General features: G+C 33.6%; 1 protein-coding gene across 2 annotated transcripts in view; it reads left to right on the top strand.

Annotated features, from left to right (window-relative positions):
- LOC126889815 (peptide transporter family 1-like) overlaps positions 1-27285 on the top strand; it is a 234756-nt gene that overhangs the window by 178349 nt on the left and 29122 nt on the right. For both annotated transcript variants that reach the window (XM_050658479.1, XM_050658480.1), the window contains 4 exons: positions 15646-15724; positions 16868-17097; positions 20239-20512; positions 23937-24019. In XM_050658479.1, coding sequence (XP_050514436.1) covers positions 15646-15724; positions 16868-17097; positions 20239-20512; positions 23937-24019 — 666 coding nt within the window. The remainder of the gene's footprint in view (positions 1-15645; positions 15725-16867; positions 17098-20238; positions 20513-23936; positions 24020-27285) is intronic.

Here is a 27285-nt window from a genome sequence, read left to right as displayed (position 1 = left end):
GAATTAGAATTGGTATTGCTGTTCTTTTGTTTTTTCTTTTATGTAACGGGATAGCACACGTTCTTAGTGAATTGCCGCATCCGACTTATCGAGACTACAAGCTTGGTTAGCAAAATTCCGCTAACATTTTATCATCGGCTAGTGCCAAATAAATATGTGTTTTTATAATAATTAATTTAAAATAAAATTGTATACCATTTTTTATTCAGTTGCAATGCGAAGGCAAAACAATCTTACTTTTCAATTAGAATACGGAGCGCAGTCCAGTCCTCTGAATCGCGATTTTCGGCTTTTATTAGAGCCTCATCGGAAAGAACGTAGACACTGTTCTCCATGCCCTAACTGACTAGCGTCGAGAGTCTTTCCCACCCATTGAAACCGAAGTGAAGGTATTAGGTGACTAGCGTCATCTGGCAATTGAAAGATGAAGTTAGTTTTCACTCCTAATAGCAAAATTAATAACATTGAAAATAATAAAAGTATTACTAAAAGATTTTTAAATTGAAAACTTATTGGTACATTTCCCTGGTGACACCTCCAAGGCTTCTACAATTTGCAAGCCAAATGGATGCTGCAGTGAAGACAAAGGGAAGGAATTCTACACTATGCAATTCACATCCCCCGTCTGCAGCTCGGTAAAGTTCCAACGGAAAATGCACCTGGTTACTCTACGGAGTAATACGACTATAAAATAAAAATGTTTACCATTTTTATTCAGTTGCAATGCGAAGGCAAAATAATCTTACTTTTCAATTATAATACGGAGCGCAGTCCAGTCCTCTGAATCGTGATTTTGGGCTCTTATTGGAGCCTCATCAGAAAGAACGTAAGCACTGTTCTCCATACCCTAACTGACTAGCGTCGAGAGTCTTTCCCACCCATTGCAACCAAAGTGAAGGTATTAGGTGACTAGCGTCATCTGGCAATTGAAAGATGAAGTTAGTTTTCAATCCTAATAGCAAAATTAATAATATTGAAAATATTAAAAATCTTTTAGTAATATTTATAATATTTTCAATATTATTAATTTTGCTATTAGGATTGAAAACTAACTTCATCTAATAATTAATTTATATGTGTGATTTACATACACAGGTTTCTAAACTAAACGAAATATTAAGCATAGGTACCTCGATATTATACAGTTAGAAAACAATGCTAACCTAAAGTACTAATGTTATAAATGCAAATATAATAAAAACAAATAAAAAATAACGAAAAATATTGACTCTATTAGAAAAGTTCTAATGAAATGTAAAAACCGGGAACTAAAAATAATGCATTCTGGTGAAACTATCAAAATATACACACGTTGCAATAAAAGATCAAGAGAAGGTCCAATTGGTGGCTGCCAAGGTTGTAGTCTAAACTAAGAGCTAGTGAACCCTCCGACTAACGGTCTTCCTGTAAGGCTAGAAATTTGTATAGTGATAATTAATAGCACACCAAGGCTAAAAACCAAGACCTGGCAGGCATCAGCCCTGCACGTATATCTACCAGGTGAATCGAAAAGTGCATAGTTTAGGGGAAAAATAAACTTTCTCCTGTAAGGTTTAAATTTTAAGTATGTGTTTGGAAACGTCATTTAGAAGAAATGTACACAATTCCAGGCGATTCTGAACAGCATAAGACTTTGCCAGGCGAAAGGAAAGATTAGGGGTTTTTCCTAAAATTATTTTTTTTGCATCGAACAAAGTTTTTTAGGTTTTTTGAATCATTCCAAACAGAAAAGGACTTTACTGATTTTTCTAAATCGGACATTTAACTAAAAAGTTCAATATTGCCAAGGTAGGTAGATATCCTTTAAACATTGATTGATGAAATCCCGAAGAGTTTTTTGCAATACAATATCGAAAACCCCTTTGTTTTTTAATTGCTAATCAAGCGGGCGCGACACTGTAGTGTAAGTGAGGACGTTTGAGTTTGCATAAATTCATTATCTCGAGAATGGGCAAATTTGAAGAGAAATCCTCCGACAGGTCGATTTTTATTCTTAAATTAGGACTTTTTCGCATATATATAATACTAGTGACGTCATCCATCTGGACGTGATGACGTAATCGATGATTTTTTAAATGAGGGTAGGGGTCGTGTGATAGCTCATTTGAAAGGCTATTTAATTCTCTATTCATTAATATAAACATGAACGTAATTATTTATACAGGGTGTACAAAAAAAAGTCTTCTTTTTGTCTAAATTAATTTAATACAAAATTTTTTTTTGTACACCCTGTATAAATAATTTTATTAATGTTTATATTACTGAATAGAGAATTAAATAACCTTTCAAATGAGCTATCCCACGACCCCTACTCTTATTTAAAAAAATCATCGATTACGTCATCACACCCAGATGGATGACGTCACTAGTATTATATACATGCCAGAAAGTCCCAATTTAAGAATAAAAATCGACCTGTCTAAGGATTTCTCTTCAAATTTGCCCATTCTTGAGATAATGAATTTATGCTAACTCAAATGTCCTCACTTATACTACAGTGTCTCGCCCGCTTGATTATCAATTAAAAAACAAAGGGGTTTTCGATATTGTATTTAAATAAAACTCTTCCGGATTTAATCAAACAATGTTTAAAGAATATCTACCTACCTTGGCAATATTGAAATTTTTAATTAAATGTCCGATTTAGGGTTAAAAATGGCCGATTTCGCAATTTTCAAAATTTTTAATCGCTTATATAACAAAAACTATTAACCTAAGATAAAAATCACTAAAGACCTTTTCTGTTTGGAACGATTCAAAAAACCTAAAAAAAAACTTTGTTCGATGTAAAAAAAATTATTTTAGGAAAAACCCCTAATCTTTCCCCTCGCCTGGCAAGGTCTTATGCTGTTCAGAATCGCCTAGCATTGTACACATTTCTTCTAAATGACTTGCTCAAACACATACTTAAATTTAAACCTTACAGGAGAAAGTTTATTTTCCCCCTAAACTATGCACTTTTCGATTCACCTGGTAGATACACGTGCAGGGCTGATGCCTGCCAGGTCATGGTTTTTAGCTTTGGTGTGCTATTAATTATCACTATTATTCACTATTCAAATTTCTAGCCTTACAGGAAGACCGTTAGTCGGAGGGTTCATTAGATCTTAGACTATTGAGAGACGTTCTCTTTGATGATATTTTAAACCTGCGAAATTTCTTCTGCAATACTCTTGAGTCACTTTCGATTCCTGCATAATTTATTATTTCTGCTTCATCAGAAAAATGTTTGGTTGCATTTTAATAAACTGAATAAAGGGTACAACTAAACAACTAATCCAATAGTAACAAACTGTAGTGAGACATAAACAATGACAAAAAATGAATAAAATTAACTGGAGATTTTTATGGTCTATGGTTTATGGTTAAGAAGATCAAATGATGAGTTAAATGAACAATGAACCTAATATAATAGGAGTGATAAACTCAATCTAAACGAATATGGTATCAACATAAATGGAGAGAAGCTCAGTCATTTGAGATTCGCAGATGACATCATCCTTATAGCCGATCGTATGGATGATGCAATAATAATGTTAAATAAATTATATTACGCTTCCTTAGAGGTCGGCCTAAAGATTAACATCAACAAGACGCAAATAATGACTAATCTGGTCCTAAATCGTAATATTGTTGTTGATGGAATGGATGTTGAGCAGACTGCATCTTATAAGTACTTGTGACATGAAATTTGGTTGAGAAGAGATAACCAGACGTGCGAGCTCCCACGTCGCATAGGATTAGCCTCGGCAGGGTTTGGTAAACTGAACTCGAACTTCCCCATATGCCTCAAAAGGAAAATCTTTGACCAGTGTGTTTTGCCTGTACGGACTTATGGAGCCGAAACATTAACACTAATAAAAATAGGTAGTGCAAGAGATTCGCGTAACTCAGAGTGCTATGGAGTGCCAGATGTTGGGTGTATCCCTGAGAGACCGAATCCCAAACGAAGAAATACTCCGTAGAACAAGAACATACTCCGTCAGACAACCAATGGACAAAATGTATTGTAGCAATTGAGTGGAGGCCGCGAGAAGAAGCACTACGGAGCAGAGGACGCCCACTAACCAGATGAGCCGATGATTTGAAAGACCTTATCGGTAACTGGAAGCAAGCCGCACAGAACAGACACAGATGGAAAGAGCTGAGGGAGACCTATGTCCAGCAGTGGACGCGTACAGGTTGCTTATTTACAGATGCTAGCGTGTGTAGTCACCAGGGTGTGGAAATCAGTTAGGGTTTGGAAAATCAGTACATTTACAGATGCTAGCGTGTGTAGACACCAGGTTGTTGAAATCAGTTAGGGTTTGGAAAAACAGTACATTTACAGATGCTAGCGTGTATAGACACCAGGGTGTCGAAATCAGTTAGGGCTTCGAAAAACAGTACATTTGCAAGTACTAACCGATTAGGACACCAGAGTGTTGAAACCAGCTAGCTTTTTAGTGGCGATACATGCATAGATGCTAACGGCTATTGACATTGATTTTATATACCTACTTATGTGAAAAAATATTTAAGTGATTTAGATATTAATAAATAATTAAACGTTGCGTTGTTAGGATATGACCAATATAAAAATATACAGCTTGATTCATTAAGAATGTCCAATATCTGAGTTGTAGATTCTAGACCTCAAAATAATAAGATTTAACCCAAATCACTTAGATAAAATGTAGCTCGTTACTGAGTTACAGGGTGTTTTATTTAAGAATTTAATAATTATTTTTACTCAGTACTTTAACACTATTTGACGTCCTTGTCATACTTGGCAGAAAGTGTAAGTACTGTGTACCCCATTAAATTATGGTAAACAAACGTTTCTGGCTACTACCAGAGGCGTACGACAGAGGAAAGTGGATTGTTGAACCTTCGCAAATTCTACGCCACTGACGGAATAACTATTTTAGGATAATTTTTATATTCTCCAACACTTTACATGTAACAATATACTCTTCATCCGTAACGATAAAATAATTATTAGTCTGCGAGATATTTGAAGTTAAAAAATGGAGGGGCACAAAACATTAATTAAAATAGCTGTGCCGTTTCATTTTTAACTTCAAATATCTTGAAAACTAACGACTTTATCGTTACGAATAAAGAGTATATTATTGACATAGAATGTATTAAAGAATCCAAATATTGAGCTAAAATAGCAATTATGCCAGTGGCGTAGAATTTGGGAAGGGTCAACCATTAACTATCACCTGTCATACGCCTTTGGTAGTAGCCCGAAACGTTTGTTTGTCACAATTTAATAGGGTACACAGTACTTACACTTTCTGCCAAGTATGACAAAGATACGTCAAATAGTGTTAAAATAAAAACATTTTTTTAGTAAAATTGTGGCTTATTTCCCATTAAAAATAGTTAAATAGTGTTAAAGCACTGAGTAAAAAGAGTTAAATTTTTAAATAATACACCCTGTAACTCAGTAACGAGCCACATTTTATCAAAGTAATTTGGGTTAAATCTTATTGATTATTTTGAGGATATTTATTATTATTTTGAGGTCTGGAATCTACAACTCAGAGATTGGACATTCTTAATGAATCACCCTGTATTAACACAAAAGAACAATATAAAAAAATATTAGGTTAATGAGCAGATCCATGCTCTTTAGCGTTAGGTTGGTTCTGTGTATGTTTCTCATCAGGTTTCTACTTTTTTTTAAATTTACTTATGGATGATTTGGGGACTCTATACTCTAATACTACTACTATAAATAAATACTCTAAACTTTTAAAAGAGTCTCCACGACCTATTTATCGAAGTGTTGTTTGCAATTTCATTTTGGCCGATAGAGCTTATCTCAGATAAGTAGATTTTTTTTATTTTTGTGCTAATAAGTACCAATCAATATTAAAAATGGTGCTATGACATTATCAATAAATTTTTAAATAAATTGAAGAATCTCAGATGCACTATCCACCAATTTAATAAGAATTAAAAATGGTAAATAGTATTTTAAAATTGAGATTTTTCATGTTGAAAGTTCTTACCGGTACATCCTTAATCTGCGACTTTTTCAATTAATTAGACAGCAGACGACGAATATAGAAAACGAAAGGGAAACGATCACATTTCGCTTTCATTCGTCTAGGAAAAACTGACAGCAGAGGAACTTTCAGTACTCAAATCCGAGTAAAGGAAATAAAATTAAATGATGGTTTTGCTTGTTTTCGATTCAGAGGGTTGCACATCAGCTAGACAGGCTGTTTCTACCATTTCAGGCGTCCTCAGTAGCTTTCGATAGTGTGCCTACCTCTGGACCGAAAAACAGCTCCACCATCATTTTAAAGGGAATCTGAAAAATAATTCAAATTTCCCATCAGACGCAATACAGCGACATCTACCAACAAATTGAAGAATCTCAGATGCAGATTCCACCAATTTAATAAGAATTAAAAATGGTAAATAGTATTTTAAAACTGGGATTTTTCATGTTGAAAGTTCTTACTGGTACATCCTTAATCTGCGACTTTTTCAATTAATAAGACAGCAGACGACGAATATAGAAAACGAAAGGGAAACGATCACATTTCGCTTTCATTCGTCTAGGAAAAACGGACAGCAGAGGAACTTTCAGTACTCAAATCCGAGTAAAGGAAATAAAATTAAATGATGGTTTTGCTTGTTTTCGATTTAGAGGGTTGCACACCAGCTAGACAGGCTGTTTCTACCATTTCAGGCGTCCTCAGTAGCTTTCGATAGTGTGCCTACCTCTGGACCGAAAAACAGCTCCACCATCATTTTAAAGGGAATCTGAAAAATAATTCAAATTTCCCATCAGACGCAATACAGCGACATCTACTAACAAATTGAAGAATCTCAGATTCTCCATTTTTAATTCTTATTAAATTGGTGGATTCTGCATCTCTGGATCGAAAACAAGCAAAACCATCATTTAATTTTATTTCCTTTACTCGGATTTGAGTACTGAAAGTTCCTCTGCTGTCCGTTTTTCCTAGACGAATGAAAGCGAAATGTGATCGTTTCCCTTTCGTTTTCTATATTCGTCGTTTGCTGTCTTATTAATTGAAAAAGTCGCAGATTAAGGATGTACCAGTAAGAACTTTCAACATGAAAAATCTCAGTTTTAAAATACTATTTACCATTTTTAATTCTTATTAAATTGATGGATTCTGCATCTGAGATTCTTCAATTTGTTAGTAGATGTCGCTGTATTGCGTCTGATGGGAAATTTGAATTATTTTTCAGATTCCCTTTAAAATGATGGTGGAGCTGTTTTTCGGTCCAGAGGTAGGCACACTATCGAAAGCTACTGAGGACGCCTGAAATGGTAGAAACAGCCTGTCTAGCTGGTGTGCAACCCTCTGAATCGAAAACAAGCAAAACCATCATTTAATTTTAAATTTTTTAAATCTTCAGGATACTTGGAGATATTTTTAATTAAATTAATATGACTTCTTTGTTGCATCCACTTCCTTGTAACCATCGTCTTTGCTTCCTTTTTCCTTGCCAAATTTTGAAAAATTATTATATCTGCTCTCACTCATAACTTAACATGCTTCTGTCACCAAGGTCTGCATGTGCATATTCGCCACTGAAGCAAATATTGTTGTCATGTAAACTCTCTTCACAAACAAAGCATGACCACAGTCGTGAATTCATTAAGATTCGTGTCACCACGAGTATGGAACTTTAGACCAGGATATTTAAGAAAAATAAGATAATAAATAAGATAATCTTCAGGAAGCAGCAACAGAGGCCCTCGGACTCCAAATAAAAAACCACAGAAAAACTCCGTATTGGTGGGACGAAGAAATAGAACAAGAGATTAAAAATAAAAGAGAGAAGTATAAAAAATTTCTGAACACAAGGACCGACGCCGATAAGGTAGAATACAAGAGGGTCCAAGCTAAAGTGCGAAAAATGATATGCCAAAAGAAGAATGAGGCTTGGGAGCAAAAGTGTAACATGATTAACACACATTTAGGAGGACGGAGAAGTACAGAAAGTTGGAAAGTATTAAAATCGCTACGACAGGAAAAGAAAAGAGATATAATATCAGCAATCACACCGGATCAATGGGACGAATATTTTGAAAAACTCCTAAATGAGGACAGAGCGGAATTTTTAAATAACAGTGATACCAGCAATGTAAATATCTTAGCCTCACCATTACGGGTAACAACAAAAGAAGTAGAAGAAGTATGTAAGTTTTTAAAAAATAACAAAGCACCAGGACCAGGGAACATACCAGCTGAACTAATAAAATATGGCACAACAAAATTATGTGAAAACCTGGCTAAACTCTTTCAAAGATGCATCAACGGAGCGGAAATCCCGGAGAAGAATGGAAGACATCATGGATATCCACCATACATAAAAAAGGCAGACGGGATCAATGTGACAACTACAGAGGCATCGCTGTAACGAACTCGATCAGCCGAATATACGGAAAAATGATTAAAAATAAAATCGAAAACGAATATAAAGATATAGAAGCTGAAGAACAGGCAGGATTCAGGGCAGGGAGATCAACGGTTGACCATCTGTTTTGTATTACACAGATTATTGAGAAGAAACTGGCCGTCAACCAGGAGGTGCATCTGTTATATGTGGACTTAAGAAAAGCGTATGATAGCATCCCACAAAACAAACTATGGGAAGCATTAGAGAAAACCAATATAAGCGCAAATTTAATAACAGCGACGAAACAATTGTATACCAAAACTGCATCAAGGGTGAAAGTTGGAAGCAGGCTATCGAGAGGATTCCAAATTAGCAAAGGCCTAAAACAAGGGTGCTGCCTTTCACCGACATTATTTAAGATCTACCTCGAACAAACTCTAAAACTTTGGAAACGCAAATGCAAAAACATGGGATTACCGATCAGCAACAATACAATATACACTTTGTCATTTGCAGACGACCAACTTGTACTAGCGCAAGACTACGATGATATAGAATATATGACAAGGAAATTAATAGAGGAGTACAAAAAAGGTGGTTTGGAAATAAACATAAAGAAGACCGAATATATGTGTATCGGTGGGACACAGCAGGACCTTACACTGGGGAATGGCGAAATTATTAAACATTGCGACGCATATAAATACCTTGGTATGACCATCACACAAGAAGGAAGCGTAGACCGGACGATAGAAGAAAGAAACAACCAGGGAAGAAAAGCAATTACCCTTCTCAATAGCATCCTCTGGGACCAGTCAATATCAAACAACAACAAACATAGAATATACAATACAATTGTTAAGAGTATAATCACTTACAGCAGTGAAGTATGGCAAATAAAAGAAAGATACAAGAGAAAACTTGAAGCAACAGAAATGGATTTCTGGAGGCGCTCAGCAGGAAAATCAAGATTAGAAAGGGTAACCAACAACAGAATTAGGGAAATAATGAATGTGAAACACACAATAGTAGATGACATTAGTACCAAACAGCTTAGATGGTATGGACACGTACAAAGAATGTCCGAAGAACGACTCCCGAAACAAATCCTAACGTGGACCCCTCATGGTAGACGAAAAAGAGGAAGACCTCGCCTGAGTTGGAGAGAAGGCATAAATCGAGAAATGAGAGAAAGAGAATTGGATGAAGACCTTTGGATGGACCGAAGTGAATGGCGACTAGGCATCGGAAGACGTAGGAGAACGTTTTAAAACCGATATATATATATATATATATATATATATATATTTAAGAAAAATAAATCGATTTTTAAATTACTACAGCACCCATCACCTTAACTTTTGCATTTTGTTCGGGATGACGCCAGGAAAAATTCTACAACAGAAAAATGGGTGAAAATATATAATTGCATTTACAGTGCATAAAATGCATCCAAAAGTGCATTAACATCTTAAAATCAGTATATTAAGGGCCAGATTTTGTTACTCGGATAAATTTGGGGCCGCTGAACACTAGTACGTCGTCAAAACTGACCCCTGAACCACCTGATGCTCACGGTCACTAGGGAGGCACGTCTTCTTCTGGAGTTTCGAGGGTTTTCTGCACTAAATTAATGCAAACAGATTACTCGGGAGTTTTTAGGGTTTATGAACACGAATATTGTAACCTCGGAAACCTTTTTTTGGATGGTGCTAGAAAGGTCACCAATGGAGACACTGCGACGGCAGCCAGATGGTAGGTGGAGAGCGAGTCGTGGGTTCGAAACTAGCTTTTGGAACGTGGAAGGGAGCCAATAGAAGAAATAGGTAAAGATAAGACAAGAGAAGGTAGCTTAGAGAAGAGAGAGAAACAGATAAAAAGATAGATAGGTAAAGTTACCTAAGATAAGAGAAGAGATACAAGGCGCCACTTAACTTTTTGGGGTTGAAAGGGGAAAATTAAGAAACCTTAGAAACGAAAACAGGTAGGTAAGGAAAGATAATGAGGTTCTGAGACCAAATACAAGAAAAGATATAGACAGTTAATTAGTAAATATTTAGCGGTAATTTCTTTTATCAGGGAACTTATTAATAGTAGATAAATAAAACTAGTAAAATAAATAAAAAACAATATATTAAACAAATGGCTCACCAGAAGGGTGAGTCCAAAAAAAACACAAGAAATAAAGCGAAAACAATGTACACCAATCAAAACTGCACCAACAATTAATGTGTTGTGGTGTACAGTTAGAAATAAACAAAAATTATGATGGAATAAATACAAGTAACATATTATAACAAAAACATGCACAATTAAAAACACCGTAAAAAGAGCCTGGTTAGGAATTAAAAAAACAAATCAAGCATCTATAATGAGAAATCTCTCTTTACTGGTTTAGGGCTTATCTCGAGATAACGGATATAGTAAACTAAATGATTGATAGAAAATATAACGTACAAAGATATAATAAAATTTCAACGTTTACTTTTCAAAAATCAAAAACCAACCCGCACTTGGTTTCATAAACAAAAAGCCAATCGCACAGCTATTAATTAATTAGTGAATGTTTGTACTTAGTTTTGACAATGAAAAGTTTTATTAATGAAGAAAGGATTGTATTGATGAAGTCGCTGATGAGATTCATCGGAGGTTAGCCTTAACCACAGATGAAGATATGTTTGAGGTAGATAGCCCATAGATTGCTCTATTTTTGAAAGTAGTTTTAGGTAGGATTATTAAGACACTTATAGTTGCTCAGCCTCTTAATCTGCACTGACTCTATATTATTTACTTTACTTAGTAAGCAACACTGAAGTTATTTGGTAATTGAATCTAATCGTATGTTAGATCCAATTACAGATACGATAAGAGAGTGAATATCACTCAGATAAGATATACGGTAGATCAGATATACGGTACTTTAGAGATACACGTCTGTACTTCTCGCCATTCAGCCGCTAAGTCCCCTTCGCAATCTTTGCGATGCTTTTTTTTCAAAAAAAAGTGGGAGTATATCCCCTCTCAAAAAAAAAATTGCATTTCTCAAAAGGAACCGACCTATTTGCGTTTTTAAGTAAAGTAACGTTATTTGAGTTGTAAAGTGTTAAAAAAATAGATCCCTTGAAATAGGGTCGCGCTTCAAATAGACCGCAAGAGGAAGCAACGAACCTAACGGGGTTGCCGAAAGGGAAAGTTGATTCCTTTGAAATATAACTAAAACTGAAAGTAACCATAAAAACATTGCAATACCATGCCGCTTTGTATAAAATGTCATACCTAACGGAATGTAGGTAGTAAACTTTGGAGAGGTTTCTTAACGGAACCTCTTATACTAACAGATAACAATACTAGTTTATTAGGGTCTCTATAACTTATTTGTGTTTGTCGTACCGACAACGAATTTGCCAATACCGCTAATTCTACCGTTAGGGTAATAAAATTAGCCAGGGGTAGTTATTTACGGAAACGGCCATAGGCGTACCCGTAATGAGTGCTAGTGGGCTTAAAATTTACCCCAACGGGTAAATTATTTATTAACTAATCCTAGTATATAAAAAAAATGTTACAATATGACATCAGAACCGACTCTCGGAATGCCTAGTACCTAGGGTGACTGCTATGCACTTCCCTGGTGATAATGTATTCGTATTCAGAGACCCCAAAAGTTCCTGACTAATCGGTGTGCATCAATTAAGTGTCTAAAACACAAGAAACTCCAGAAGTTGACATGCCTTAGCAGTGACTTTGGGCGCCAGGTGCTCCGGGTATAGGTTCTGGTGGGGTATTCATGTTCAGCGGCTCCAAAATCCCCCGAGTAAAAAATAATGGCCTTTAACATACTGATTGTAACATGTTTACGCACTTTTAGATGCATTTCCACCCATTTTTCTATTGTAGAATTTTTTCCTGACGTCATAATGCAAATAGTTGCAAGTCTATAGGGGCTGGGCTGTATTTAAAAATCGATTTATTGATTCTGGTTTTGTTCTAAATGCTCTGGTCTACTTGCTCGTGATTCACTACCATGTCAACACATTTAAGACTTGTGTAATCTTATTCTCAGACGCTGTGGTGTCTTCTTATAATTAGGTAGAAGACGGTGTAATTTTTGTTAATATCTTTTAAATATCCAATATCCCTTACTAAATTAGTGAGAGGAAACTTTCATTAATCTTTTTGGACCACGACCTTTACTCTTCCGAAATTACTGTTCCGAATCAGTAGCTAACGATTAAGTTAATAACAAAATTGAGAATGAGTGAAAATGCCAGGTAGATGCTAAACATATGACTTACTAGTACATACTTTTACAAGAAGATAATTTTAAATTAATTGTAAATTGTTAAATAGTGAAACGACCTTCACTATCTTGATCTACTGCGGTAGAATGATCCCATCAAGTTTTTGCAATTATCTGCGATTGAAGAGAACCCATGTGGTTCGTTTATTATTTGTTATAAGGTCATCGGTAATCTCTGTATAACCACAAGAGTGTATACTATTAAAAAATGCAACGTCAATTTTATTATAATATTGCAGTAATTTTTTTAATTTGCATGAAAATAATTGGTATTGTAAATTTTCGGTTAGATACGCAATTCGTTTTGGTTTTTCCCGTGGGCGACGTAAACCAGCATTTTTTTTATTTATACCATTATTATTATAAATAAACTATATCTCATGTGAAGTTTAATGGAAATATATTTTAATTACATACATATTTATATTTACAATGAGTTGAATAACGGCGTGGCATACGTAAGTTAGGGATATTGTCAATAAACTATAAACAACTTAAGGCCATCGGTACATAATTCGCAAATATTTTACACGGCTATCCCTACTTTTTCTGTATTTACACGGCAAATTACGTGTAGTAAAATTCACACTGGTATGGATATGTAAACATTACTAGAATGTCATTCTACTTGACAAAGTCATCATTAACTTTAAAGAGATGGCTTTTGAATGTTCTTGGATAACTGTTATTTGTATAATTGCAAATTATTAATTCAGTTAATAAATGTGATAATTTTTTCACTAACTATGTATTCAGTGATTGTAATAATTTATATGTTCAACAAAAACTAATACTCAATCGAGAAAAGAGGAAAAGTGTTAGAGATTTTTTAATAATATATCGTTACTATGAAACGCTTACAATTTTGAACATATTTAACAAAAAAATACTTGGATCACAGAATATATCCTGATGTATTATTATCTGCTTGGATCTTCTATAAATAATAAACAATAAATAACTTTTTATTAAGTTCACCTCTTAAATCAATTATTTATCAAATACACTATCAATATTATTTAATCAACAACTCAAAATATTCCCGATGTCGTGTCAAATATTTAAAACTGTCACTGTCTTGCCATCATATTCTATTTGACTCAGTGCGTTTTATGACAAAGATAGCGAATGTTCGATTTGGAAAGTATCACCACTGGTGTCCATTTTTTTCGAATCCTGAAAAAACTAATAAATATTTTTAAAAAATTGAAACGCAAAATGAAAGACTAAATTATTATTGAGGGCCGAAAGTCCCTTAGAATAAATAAAAAGTTTCTTTTAAATGAGGTATTTGAAATTAAAAATCACACTACATTATTTTCTCTTAGTTTTTCAGCCCTGTAATTTATTAAAATAAACATTATAGAAGTTTTCAGGGACTTTCAACCCTCGGTGAGAACGCAATCTTTCATTCTGCGTTTAAATTTTTCAAAAATATTTATTAGTTTTCTCAGGATTCGAAAAAAATGAATCCCCATTTGAGTAGCATTGCAGCCGAAAATACGTACCCAAAAATGAATCCCCATTTGAGTAGCATTGCAGCCGAAAATACGTACCCATCTCCTTAAGAAAAAAATAATCATTATTATTTTTTAAGTTAAACATATTTTACAGGTACTTACAAAAGAATAATATTCCTTCCAAATAACTTATAAAAAGAATAATTATCAATAAAAAATCAAACATTACATTTTGCGTTAATAGACATTGTGCTCTAATAAGTCGTATATCCGCCATTGACATCAATTGATTGCTTGACTTGTACGTGACATACCTTATTATTCTTCTTCTTCTTCTATGGCACTACAGCCCAAATTGAGCCTTGGCCTCCTTTATTTTTTGCCTCCACCCTTGTTGTCTGTGGCTGCTCTTCTCCATGCACGGACTTCTAAAATTGCTTGTGCGTTGCGGCTTATTGCGTCTTCCCAGCGCTTTCTTGGCTTTCCAATCAGTCTCTTTCCCTGCATTCTAGCGTTCAGTGCTCTTTTTGGTAGCCTATCCTCTCCCATTCTTATCACATGTCCGGCCCATTGTAATCTTTGTATTCGTGACATACCTACCTATCTATTAAATTATTAAGGGATTCTTGAGCAAGTTCCCTCCATAACCGTGGTAACAATTCTTGAAGCTGCTGAAGGGTCTATGGAAGGGTATGTTATCTGTAAGTCTTCGTTTTTAAAATTTCCCTAGCATGTCCGATAGGACTGACGTCTAGAGAGTTCGGGAGTAATGCCTAATGAGGAATTCAATGCAAATCTCTACTTTTTCGACAACTGCAGATCTGTGTGCTGGAACATTATCGTTGAGAAAAACAAGTTGGTTCCCAATTGCTGCATGAAAATTATCTTCATAGCGGCTTTTGCTTTTGATATGTATTTTCGTTTAATATTTTAGAATTGAATAGAAATATGATTTATTGTCACTGAAAATTTTATGAACAAGGCTTACAAATAATCAGAAAAATAACAATAACCAATACAAATTACTAACATTACATAAATCGTCAATATTCTAAATAAAAGGCAATGAAAATAAATCAAAAACAATATATATCAAAATTTAAATAAATTGCAAATTGCATAATACAACCTTGGCACCAATAAGTTTAAGCTACTGCATATAGTTTCAAATATAGATAAAAATATTGTAGTTACTTGTATATTAAAGGTTAAAGGTACTGTAATTATTTCTTAGTTATTCATTAAGAAACCCTTTTACTGAATAGTATGGTCTTTCAGATAGATAGTCTTTTTTTATTTTACGGAACTTGGGGAAACATGTTGCACATATAAGTTTTAAAGGGAGATGGTTGTGTATTTTTTTGCAAAAAATAATATAGATTTCTTTACTAACTCATATTTAGGATTTTCGTATATTTTAAGAAATCGTCATTTTATTTGACTAAATCATATAAGAGATATTGGATAATATAAAAAATATAACTTTAATTTTTTCTGTTGCAGAAAATTCCTTACCCGAAATCAGTATTCTTTATAGTCAGTAATGAATTTTGCGAACGATTCAGCTACTATGGCATGCGAAGTAAGTATATTTAAATATTGGACTAACTTAAATAGTCTAAAATATAGTATAACTTTAGTACAATCTAATATTTTGCTAATCTACCAGAATTATTTTTCAACTAAAAACTAAATGTTAGCAAGCCCTAAAAGACCGTCTTGATCGGTGACTGGTGACTATGAGAAAAATCGATGGTAAGACACCGGGACAGACCTAGAAGAACAAAAATATATTACGGAGATGCAAGTTGAAAAAGGGGGTGGGAAAGAAAGAGAAGAGTAGAATAGAACGACTATTCGTTGCAAGAACAGTAGAAGAATTACTACGATTACTACAAACATAAATATTGTTTGCAACAATTATGGCATAAATATCAATATCAAAAAAAAACAAGTATATGATTTTCTGTAAGAACATGACACAACCAGCACATATTAGTATAAACGGCATTCAAATTGAAAAAGTATCAAGATACAAATACTTGGGAACTTTAATAAACTGGAGACCAAAACAATGAAGTAAAAAGACGTATCGAAATTGCCAGGGCCACCTTCATAAAGATAAAAAAATTCTTCCGCAACAGAGATACAAGCATCCCTCTACGATTAAGAATGCTAAGAGGCTACGGATTTAACACGCGTTTATACGGTGTAGAGTGCTGGACCCTCAAACAGAACAACATAAAAAATATTTAAAGTTTCGAGAAGTGTGTTACCATCGAATGCTGAAGATAAGTTAGGTTGAAAAAGTCACAAACTTTGAAGTAATACGAAAGATAGGAAAATTTTGTTTACGACAAAATGAAGAAAACTCGAATATCTGGGTCACCTGATAAGAGGACATAAATACGCATTACTTCAAAATATAATTCAAGGAAAAATAGAAGGAAAACGGAATCCAGGCCGTAGAAAAATGTCATGGTTGAGGAATCTGAGAGAGTGGTTTGGCTGCACCTCTAATGAACTCTTTAGGTCAGCTGTAAATAAGGTCAGGATTGTCTTGATGATTTCCAATCTCCAATAGGAGTGGCACAAGAAGAAGAATGGAACGATCATTTAAGCCGAATGACAACTCAATGGGAAGACCACGAAAACGTATAATGATATTATTATTAATGAGAATATTTAAAAATTTTACATTTGTAATATATTATTTTTCTTTTAGCTATCCTCATCCTGTATCTCACGAATATACTACTGTTTAGTGAATCACAATCCTTAGTAACTTACCATTCGTTCTCCATGGCTGTATATTTTTTTCCAATCATTGGTGCCATAATTTCAGACAGTTTTTTAGGAAAATTCAATACAATCCTCTATGTTTCGATGATATATGCTAGTGGAAGTATATTACTTGCACTAACAGCTAGTGATCCCATAGGGTTACCCAAAGTTGTAAGTAGTTATGTTTCATACCTTTAATAATTAACTATAAGATTTTTTCAATACATGATTTTAACGCGGTCGAAAGCAGTTATCTTATATTCACAAGGAAAGAGTTTTCCTGTAGTTGGCTGTATACCATATATTACAAAAAACGACTAAAATGCTTTATAAAAGGTATATTTTTTAAAAATCCCTAAAAAGGGCTACATCACAGAACAGAACTAGTTTTCGATCGGATGACCGATCATCATCAGTGCTTACCTAAAATGCGTATAACCTGATAAGATAATGCAAAGTTTTTTAAATTTTGACTAAAGTTTTAAGAAAAGTTATAGGTTATACTCACTTGATCTGACATGCTAACCACCAAAATACAATATTATAAAAATCTATGGGTAAAAACCCTTTAAAATTGATCCGTCATGGAAACATAGATAAAATATGTGAACCTAAACATGGATGTTCAAAATAATGTAATGTAATATGCTCCAGGTACCATCTGAGCTCTAAATTGACTTGTTCACATGTTGGCTGTATGGTGGCAAGTGGCAAAGATAGCGGGACTCATGAACGATGACATGACAGAAGTGACAGTTCCACAGGAAGTTGAAAAATTTAAGCTATCAGTTTTGAAGGCTCTGGATCTTGTTAAATTAAGAACAGTAACGACAATCACTCCACTGTGATAAATAATCAATTAAAATAAAATAAACTTGATGTAACAATTATTAAAATGTATTCAAGTATGTTGTCAATGGAGGTGGTAGGCAAACCACATTACACAAAAAATCGAAAACTAAAATCGATAATAATAAAACCTACTGTGATTAGACCCAGGATTTAAAAAATAAATTTTATGTTGAACAAAAGCAACATAAAATTGCTTTTCTAGCACAACATAGTGCTTTCATAAAGCAACTGCTCAGTGCTTTCATACAGCAACTAACGATTTTGAAGAAGAAATCGTTGTAATAATCTGAGGTTCACTACACCTGTCAAATTTTTGTTATTATTTAATTATATTATCTACTTAAAGGGCCCGGATAGCTCAGGCGGTAGCATGTCTGACTTCCACGTGAGAACATCTAGATACTTTTAACACTAGAAAGTCGAGCTTAGCTTACCTACCTAGAAAGCTGGAAGGGATCATTTTGGTCCCACGTTCTTTAATCAATTAAAACTCAGTTTAAAGAAATTAAATCTAGTCTAGACGATAGAATCTGATTTTATTTTTTACTTTCATTGTTTAACACATTCGCTGCCTATCAAAAACATTCGGAACACCATACAGTTTGTAGTTTGTGATATTTGCCACACATTGCCTTGTTACAGCCGCGGCAATGATTGGAAGTATGATTTCCTTTAAAAAATATTTTCATCTGATATTTTTGTCGTTTTTGGATAGTAACAGTGATAGTTGTTGGTACACCTGGTGTTGCTAGGCGTAGTTTTAGATTTCGGGAGGCAAGGTATGGGGCCCATAATTATTCACACAGCCGAAGAATAAACTTACAAAGACTGAGTCTACTTCCAGTTATTTCTTTATAAATAATCCATGCATTTATTGCTTCCAAGTCAAGAGTGTTATAAAACACGTACATAGACCATCGTCTTGCAGTTACTTTTGTAGTAAAAAGACGCGTCATTTGGTCCTCTACACCCACAATTGTATCTTTGTGTTCACTTTTGTTCACCAACAATTTTATCTTTATTACGTTGATGATCAGTACCAGTATAAGGGTAACCATTTACAATAAACATACATAAATATAATTTTACCCATCCGACAGGAATTTGAAAGAAAGGCTCGTCGAATTTCCCAGAAAACGATAATAACTTACACAGGGCCAATTTGGCCCCTTTAGACTTCTATGGCAGATTTGTTAGAAAAACCATTTAATAAATTTAGTAAACAATATTTTTTTGTGTTAAATAAGTCTTTGTATCAAAATATTAAAAGTCATAAATTATGAAATTATTATTGCCTCAAATAAAAAACTACAATAACTTCAAATCACAACAGGGGCCAAATTGGCCCCTCCGACATTCTAGTGTTAAAATGTCTATTATAGGCCCAGCTTGACTCAGCCTGAATAAAAATGAGTACCTTGGGTAAAACCAGGGGTAATAATAGGCGGTTAAAGCGTAGCATTGGCCTTGTTACCTTCCTTGTATACCGTAGGCTCTAGATATAGCAGACTACTCTGCTATAATCCCAAAGCCTCGTTAGGGGTATAAAACGGGAGACTGTTATTATTACATTATCTACTAGGTCTGGATCCCGCGTATGAAAAAAAAGTTGATAGAGTTGAAGAATAAAAATGAGTACCTTGGGTAAAACCAGGGGTAATAATAGGCGGTTGAAGCGTAGCACTGGCCTTGTTACCTTCCTTGTATACCGTAGGCTCTAGATATAGCAGACTACTCTGCTATAATCCCAAAGCCTCGTTAGCGGTATAAAATGGGAGACTATTATTATTACATTATCTACTAGGTCTGGATCCCGCGTATGAAAAAAATTTGATTAATAGGAAGCTGAAAATTTGTTATACCTTAAGGGTGTCTAGTCGGATAAACTTTGATATATGGGAGCACTGGATCACGGGCAGTTTTAATTGTGAAACAGGTTAAAAATTTGCAACGGTCACACCACGAAAACAGCACATTTATTTTGTCCGACAGAACAGACTTAAACTCCCCGAACAGAGATTAAACTCTCATGCAAAACTCAGACTGCTATTTATCACCTGTCATAATTCCTGTCATTAGACATATTCTACATGTTCCACTCATTAAAACGCCCATTTGGTGATAAATAGCAGTCTGATTTTTGCATGAGAGTTTAACCTCCGTTCGAAGAATTTAAGTCTGTTCTGTCGGAAAAAAACCATTTGCCGTTTTCGTGGTCTGACCGTTCCAAATTTTTAACCTGTACCACAATTAAAACTTCCCCTGTTCCAGTGTTCCCATATATCAAAGTTTGTCCGACTAGACACCCTTAAGCTATTAACAAATTTTCAGCTTGCTATTAATCAACTTTTTTTCATACGCGGGATCCAGACCCACACTTGTTTGAACCAGGTGAACTTAGGATATTAACTTCTGATCCTTTGTTTTTATTTTAACTTTAAAAATAGATTCATGTTTTAGGGCTTCTCAGTATTGGGCCTATTACTCATAGCCGTGGGCACTGGTGGTATTAAACCATGCGTCGCAGCCTTTGGAGGAGACCAATTTCGCCTACCCCAACAGGAGAAGGATCTAGAGAGGTTTTTTTCATTATTTTACTTCTCCATCAATGCTGGAAGTTTGATATCAACTTTTATTACTCCCATTTTAAGAAATGATGTACATTGCTTCGGTAATGAGAGCTGCTTTCCTTTGGCTTTCGCAGTGCCTGGAATTCTAATGATAATTTCTGTAGGTAAGTCCCTGTATAGTTATTACTTTATTGGATATTATTCAAACAATAGGAATATGACTAGTCATTTTTTTATAATATTCAAGTTAGATACGTCAAGATAATGATAAAGCAAGGATTGTGTATAAATTTTACAGTATAAAAATGACTTTTTTGCTGCTATTAACTCAGGCTCTAATATTCCCAGAAAAACAATCAAAGAAGATTTGTACATTAAAGTGACCACTCGATTTCATTTTTTGTTATTAGCTTGGTTATAAATAAATCTACATTTTTTTTATATTTTATTTTGTTTTTATTATTGTTTTATTGTTTTATAGACCTGGATCCCGCGTACCAAAGAAAAGTTTATCATATCAAGCTGACAATTTGTTAATAGGTTAACGGTGTCTAGTCGGACAAACTTTGATGTACAGGAACACTGGAACAGGAGAAGTTTTAATTGTGGAACAGGTTACAGATTTCGAGCGTCAGACTACGAAATCGTCCCATGTATTTTGTCGGACAGAACTTCCAATTGATTTGTTACCCTTTCATTAAACTCTCATGCAAAAATCAGACTACTATTTACCACCAACATAATTCCTGTGATTTGACATGTTCTACTTGCCGGTCTTATTAAAATGTCTAACATATTTGTCGAACAAACTTTCGTTTCATATATTATATTATAAAGATTGCTATTAAATAAACTTAAAAACAACCTGCTAGTTTTCACAATCATAAACCTGTCAGGATGACACGTTCCACAATTACAATCACGTTCCACAATTAAAACTTTCCGTGTTTCAGTGTTCCCATACATCAAAATTTGTCCGACTAGACACCGTTAAGCCATTACCAAATTTTTAGCTTGCTGTTAATTAACTTTTTTTGGTACGCGGGATCAACGTCTATTATATTTTATTGTATTTATTACTTGTCGTGCCTGAATGGATCAAGTAATCCAAAGTCATTAAATAAAAAAAGATTCAAAACACTAGGACCCTGTTAACAGAAAAAGACACCACGCAAAAAAGATGTACATAGTACCATGAAAAAGTTTTGACGTTCTGTAATATATGAGGGGACTAAACTGCAAAACTCACATTCTCCATTTTTTCAAATTTTAGAGGAACTAAAAAATTTATAAAATTTATAAAATGTTTAACTAGCCTAAAAAGGCACAAATTCCACATTAAATGTTAAATAATGTGAGTTTTTTTTTATTATCGTTTTTCGTATTTTTATTTTCTTGATATCTCTTTGTAGGAAGTATTAACTGGAGTAACATTTAATTTCATTTTATAAAAGACTTACTTAAAAATATAAAATTACATCAAGGTATTAATTAATTATAAATTATTAACTAAAATATCAAAAGCAACTCACTACTGCACAGCTTGTATAATATCCCACCTCACGTTTTAAACATATAGATTATGTGACCGAAATGCGTGCCTCTGATTGGACTGCGTGGAGGTAAATGTGAGTTTTGAAAATGACCCCTGTTTTGTACCTGATTTTATATTGGATATTATTAGTTTTGGTCAATAGCCCAGTAAATGAACGGGAAATTCGGCGATACCGTGTAATTTTCAGGGGCAACTCCGAATTGTATGAAAATTGGATTTAGGTTCTACTTACCCTCCACTTCAAAGTTGAAATTGTGCCGTTGGTTGCTTTTACTTGGGGGGTGACAGTCACCCCTTCTCGGTGGTGAAAAAACATACGTTCAAGATAAGACCGGAAATTGATAAATTTACTGATTTTAAGCAACTTTTGTTTTATAGAGTTTTTTACGTATGTCAATACTTTTCGATTTATTTGCTGACTAAAAATGTTGATTTTTCGACAAAAAAACTACGTTTTCAGACGGTTTTTCGCAAATAACTCAAAAAGTAAATCCTTTACAAATCCTAATTAAATAAAAACAAAGTTGTAGCTCATGAAAAATACGTTCTTATTCGTCTAACTCCAAATCGAATATTTCAAGGTGAAATCACCGAAAAATTAAGCACTTTTCGGGAAAAACCCATTTAAACTTTTTTAAAGTGTTTATAAAAAGCTTTGTTTTAATTGTTAACAAAAGTATTAGCATTTAAAATAAGCGAGTTATGCTCAAAATATAGTTGGCCCCCTTTTTTTTGTAAAAAGTCTTGAAAATCTCGCCGTATTTAGCTCCCCAAATGAAATTAATCGCTACCGCTTTACAAACAATTTACCTACCTATCTATTTTTTATATGATCTGTCAGTCTCACCGGTTTAAAGTGTTTATTTTTAATAGGGTTATAATTGAGAAAGCTTGAATGGGTCACTAATCACGAGTGTAGGCAAATTTTGAACAGCCATATCTTAACCAATTTTTGTCTTACGGAAAAACAAAATGAAACTAGCATATTTATAATAGCAAAACCTACATTTTTTGCTCTTTAAGATTTTTCTTATTACTAATACTTTTTAGGTTATTTTGAAAAAATAAAATTTTTCAAAAATTTTTAGAAATTTTTTTTTTAATATAAAACCAAATGTTTTTAAAAATAAGCACTTCAAACCAATCAAACTTACAGATCATATAAACAATACACATACAGTTAATATAGGTGGTAAAGCCAAACGATTAATTTCATTTAGGGTGCTAAATAGATGGAGGTTCTCACGATTTTTTTTTACCAAAAAAAAAGGGGCCAACTTGTTTTTCAGTGTAACTCGTTTATTGTTGATGCTGTAAACTTTTGTAAAAAACAAATAATAAGCTTTTTTTCGATACTTTAAAAATGTTGATAAGGTTTTCCCGAACAACGCTTCTTTCTTCGGTGATTTCGCGTTGAATAATTCGATTTGGAATTAGACGAATAAGAACGTTTTTTTCATAAGCTACATCTTTGCTTCTACTCAATTTGTAGACTTTACTGGTACACCATTTTTTTTGGTTTTCTTATAGGCTACACTTTTGCTAAAAATATTTTTTTCGATAAAATATTTACTTTTTGAGTTATTTGGGAAAAACGGTCTGAAATCGTAGTTTTTTTTTGTCGAATAATCAACATTTTAAATCGCGAATAACTCGAAACGTATTGACTTACGTAAAAAACTTTATAGAACAAAAGGTGCTTAAAATAAGTCAGTTTATCCATTTCCGGCCTTATTTTAAACACGCGTTTTTCACCCACCGAGAAGGGGTAAATGTCACCCTCTAAGTAAAAGCAACCAACGGCACAAATTCAACTTTGAAGTGGAGGGTAAGTAGAACCTAAATCCAAATTTTCATATAATTCGGAGTTGCCCCTGGAAATTACACTCCAAAACGGTCATTTATTGGGCTACAAGCTGTACAGCTGGAATCAATTTAAAAAGATATTTTTGAAAGAAATGAAAAATGTGAGTTTTGCAGTTAGACCCCTCATTATGTTTATCATAATAATATATCGTTTTTTATCGTTTTAGTCATCTTCGGCTTAGGACGGCCAACGTATAAAATCAAAAAACCAGAGGGAAACGTTATAGTACAGGTTACAAAATGTATTGTGGTAAGTATAATATTTTTAGAAATTAATTATTTAGGGCAGTCAATGAGGGTATTCGGCTCCGAATTCCATCCTACTACATCGATTTACTTGATATTTTCACAGTAAGTAGGGAATAGCTCAAGAAACAAAGTCTACCTTATGCCGATGTGCGCTTTTATCTTGGGGGTGGTTTCTACCCCTTCTCGGGGGTGAAAAATGTTTTGGTTAAAATAGCCACGGAAAAGGCTAGAGAACTTAATTTTAAGCAAAATCTGTTCCATAATTATTTTTTGAAAACTTTTTCGGACGGATTTTTGCGAATACCTTAAAAACTATGGATCTAACAAAAAAAATATACAGGGTGTCCACAAACTCTACCGACAAACGAAAACAGGAGATTCCTCAGATAATTTTAAGACAATTTAAGCCAATTCACCTAGTCCGAAAATGCTTCCTAAGGGAGCTAGAGCTCTTTGAAGATGGCGCCATGTAATTAGTTTCTCTTAAATACCTCCAGAACGCTTCTATCTAGAAAAACGAAAATTTGTATACATATTTACTTTCCAGAAATGTATCGATTCCATCCATTGCGAATTTCTAGTACCGGTCATAGGCGTCCGTTTTGGGTAGGGCAACGGTTATTTTATCGCATAACTTTTTTGTCTTCAACTTTTAAGCATTTTTGATACTGGATTATTAAATTGTGAGGTATTCTAGTACTAAAAGGTACTCTTACTTTAAGTCGGTAGGACACACCGTTTTCTAGAAAAATCGATTTGAATGTTTTTAGTTTTGGGAATTTGAAAAAAAAAATTGAAAAAAAAATAAAAAAAAACGATGCATTTTACCAACTTAAAGCAAGAGTAACTTTTATTACTCGAATATCTCATAATTGAATAATCTAGTGTCAAAAATACTTAAAAATTAAAGACAATAAAATTATGCTATAAAATAACTGTTGACCTACCCAAAACGGACGTCTATGACCGTTTCTAGAAATTCGCCATTAATGAAATCGATTAATCTCTGGAATATAAATAAATGTACCAGTTTTTATCTTTCTAAATAGTTTTTTTTAATCTTTTTTTTTTGAAATTCAAAGAACGAAAAATTTTCAAATCGATTTTTCTAGAAAACGGTTTATTCTATCGACTTAAAGTAAGAGTACCTTTTAGTACTAGAATACCTCACAATTTAATAATTCAGAATCAAAAATGCTTAAAAATTAAATACAAAAAAGTTAGGCGATAAAATAACCATTGCCCTACCCAAAACGGACGCCTATGACCAGTACTAGAAATTCGCAATGGATGAAATCGATTCATTTCTGGAAAGTAAATATGCATACCAATTTTTGTTTCTCTAAATAGAAGTGTTCTCGAGGTATTTAAGAAAAACTCATTACATGACGCCATCTTCAAAGAGCTCTAGCTCGCTTAGGAAGCATTTTCGGACTAGGTGAATTGGGTTAAATTGTCTTAAAATTATCTGAGGAATCTTCTGTCTTCGTTTGTCGGTAGAGTTTCTGGACACCCTGTATAAAATACTTCTGTAGGTTATACAAAAACAAAGAGATTCGTTCCTTTATAAATCTTCTAGTTAAAATACAAAGAGGGATATGGTAGGTAAGAAGAGTTTGTTTTCTTGCTGCATGCTCAAATCGGTGTATTCAACTTGAAATAACAGAGAAATTGTCGATTTTAGGTGTATAATAATACTAATAACTTTTGCAGTGCTTGAAAAGACCTTTAAAATGAGCAACACTAAATGTCGATTACATTCAAACTAAGCGAGATATTCTGCAAAAAGTTGATGACTTATGTATTTTAAGAAGAAATGAGAAGTGTATTTAACCCCTCATCCATCAGAATTTAAATATATCGTTTTCCTTCTACAATACTTTTTATTATAGTGTTATTTGTATGTTCAAAAAGTTGGACTGGATTAAAATGAATGGTTTTTGAAAAAAATAAGATCAAATTATAGAGCGCATTTTTAAATTTTCTTAAAAATCTTCTTTTTCCTCCATGTAACTCGAAAAACATACGAGATACGAAAAAAAGATACCACGCAAAAATTTAGGGCTTTTTCAGATAAAAATTTATTTTTTATTTTTCATTACTGTATCTCTTATCATTTTCAAGTTACATGGAGGAAAATGAAGAATTTTAAGAAATTTTAAAAATGCGCTCTATAATTTGATCTTTTTTTTCAAAAACCATTCATTTTAAACCCGTCCAACTGTTTGAACATAGAAATAATACTAGGTATACTAAAAGATATTGTAGAAGGAAAACGATGCATTTACATTTTGGTGAATGGGGCTTAAAATTACTTCTCATTTTTTCTTAAAATACATTAGTTATCAATTTTTTTGCAGCATATCTCGCTTAGTTTTAATGTAATGGACCTTTAATATAGCTCATTTTAAAGGTCTTTTCAAGCACTCCAAAAGGTATTAGTAGCATTATACACCTAAAATCGACCGTTTCTCTGTTATTTCAAGTAAAATACACCAATTTGAGAATTGTATTATAACAGATTTTGCTTAGAATTAGGTTTTCTAGCGAATTCCGTGGTAATTTTAACCAAAAAATTTTCCACCCCTAAGGAGAGATAGGAACCATCCCCAAGATAAAAGCACACCTCGGCATAGGGTAGACTTTGAATTAGGAGATAAGTAGAGGCTAGGCCCAAAATTTCATTCAAATCCATGCAGTAGGATAGAATTCGGAGGTAATATCCTATTCTTGCTCCCATTGACTGGCGTAATTATAGGCCAGGGTAATAAGACAAAAATATATCCTGTTCGTGACACTTCAGCAGCCAGGGTACTGAAGCGTTTTTTCGACAGGTAATACCTATAGAAACAAATTATAACTATTTCCTGCGTAGGATCTGGCGGTCATTTTTATTTATAAACAATTAACTGTAAAAAAATGGCATTTTCCCATTTTTTTCAAATCAACGGAAAACAGTGAAACTTATGATTTTTTTAGTACAAATATCTTCGATATTATGGAAAAAGCTTTAAAATGGCGTACTACAAAGTTTGATATACTCATTTATTGTTAATATAATGGCGAAAAAAGGTCGGAACTGCAAAAAAAAAATATTTTCTAAATAACTGTTGTAAAAATTAGTGTACCGCTTTGAAATTTCTGTCAAATGAGGGTTCTTTGGTGCTTAATATATGATAAAAAGTTCAAAGCCATTCATTCAATTGTATAAATTTTATTCAAATTGTTTATCACAGAGAGCATTTTTTTGCAATAACATAAGTCAGA

This window comes from Diabrotica virgifera, chromosome 8 (assembly GCF_917563875.1).
Source record: "Diabrotica virgifera virgifera chromosome 8, PGI_DIABVI_V3a".
In the NCBI taxonomy this organism is placed as follows: Eukaryota; Metazoa; Arthropoda; class Insecta; order Coleoptera; family Chrysomelidae; genus Diabrotica; species Diabrotica virgifera.
The sequence above is the reverse complement of the archived record's forward strand: the minus strand, read 5'-3'. Positions and strand labels throughout refer to the sequence as shown.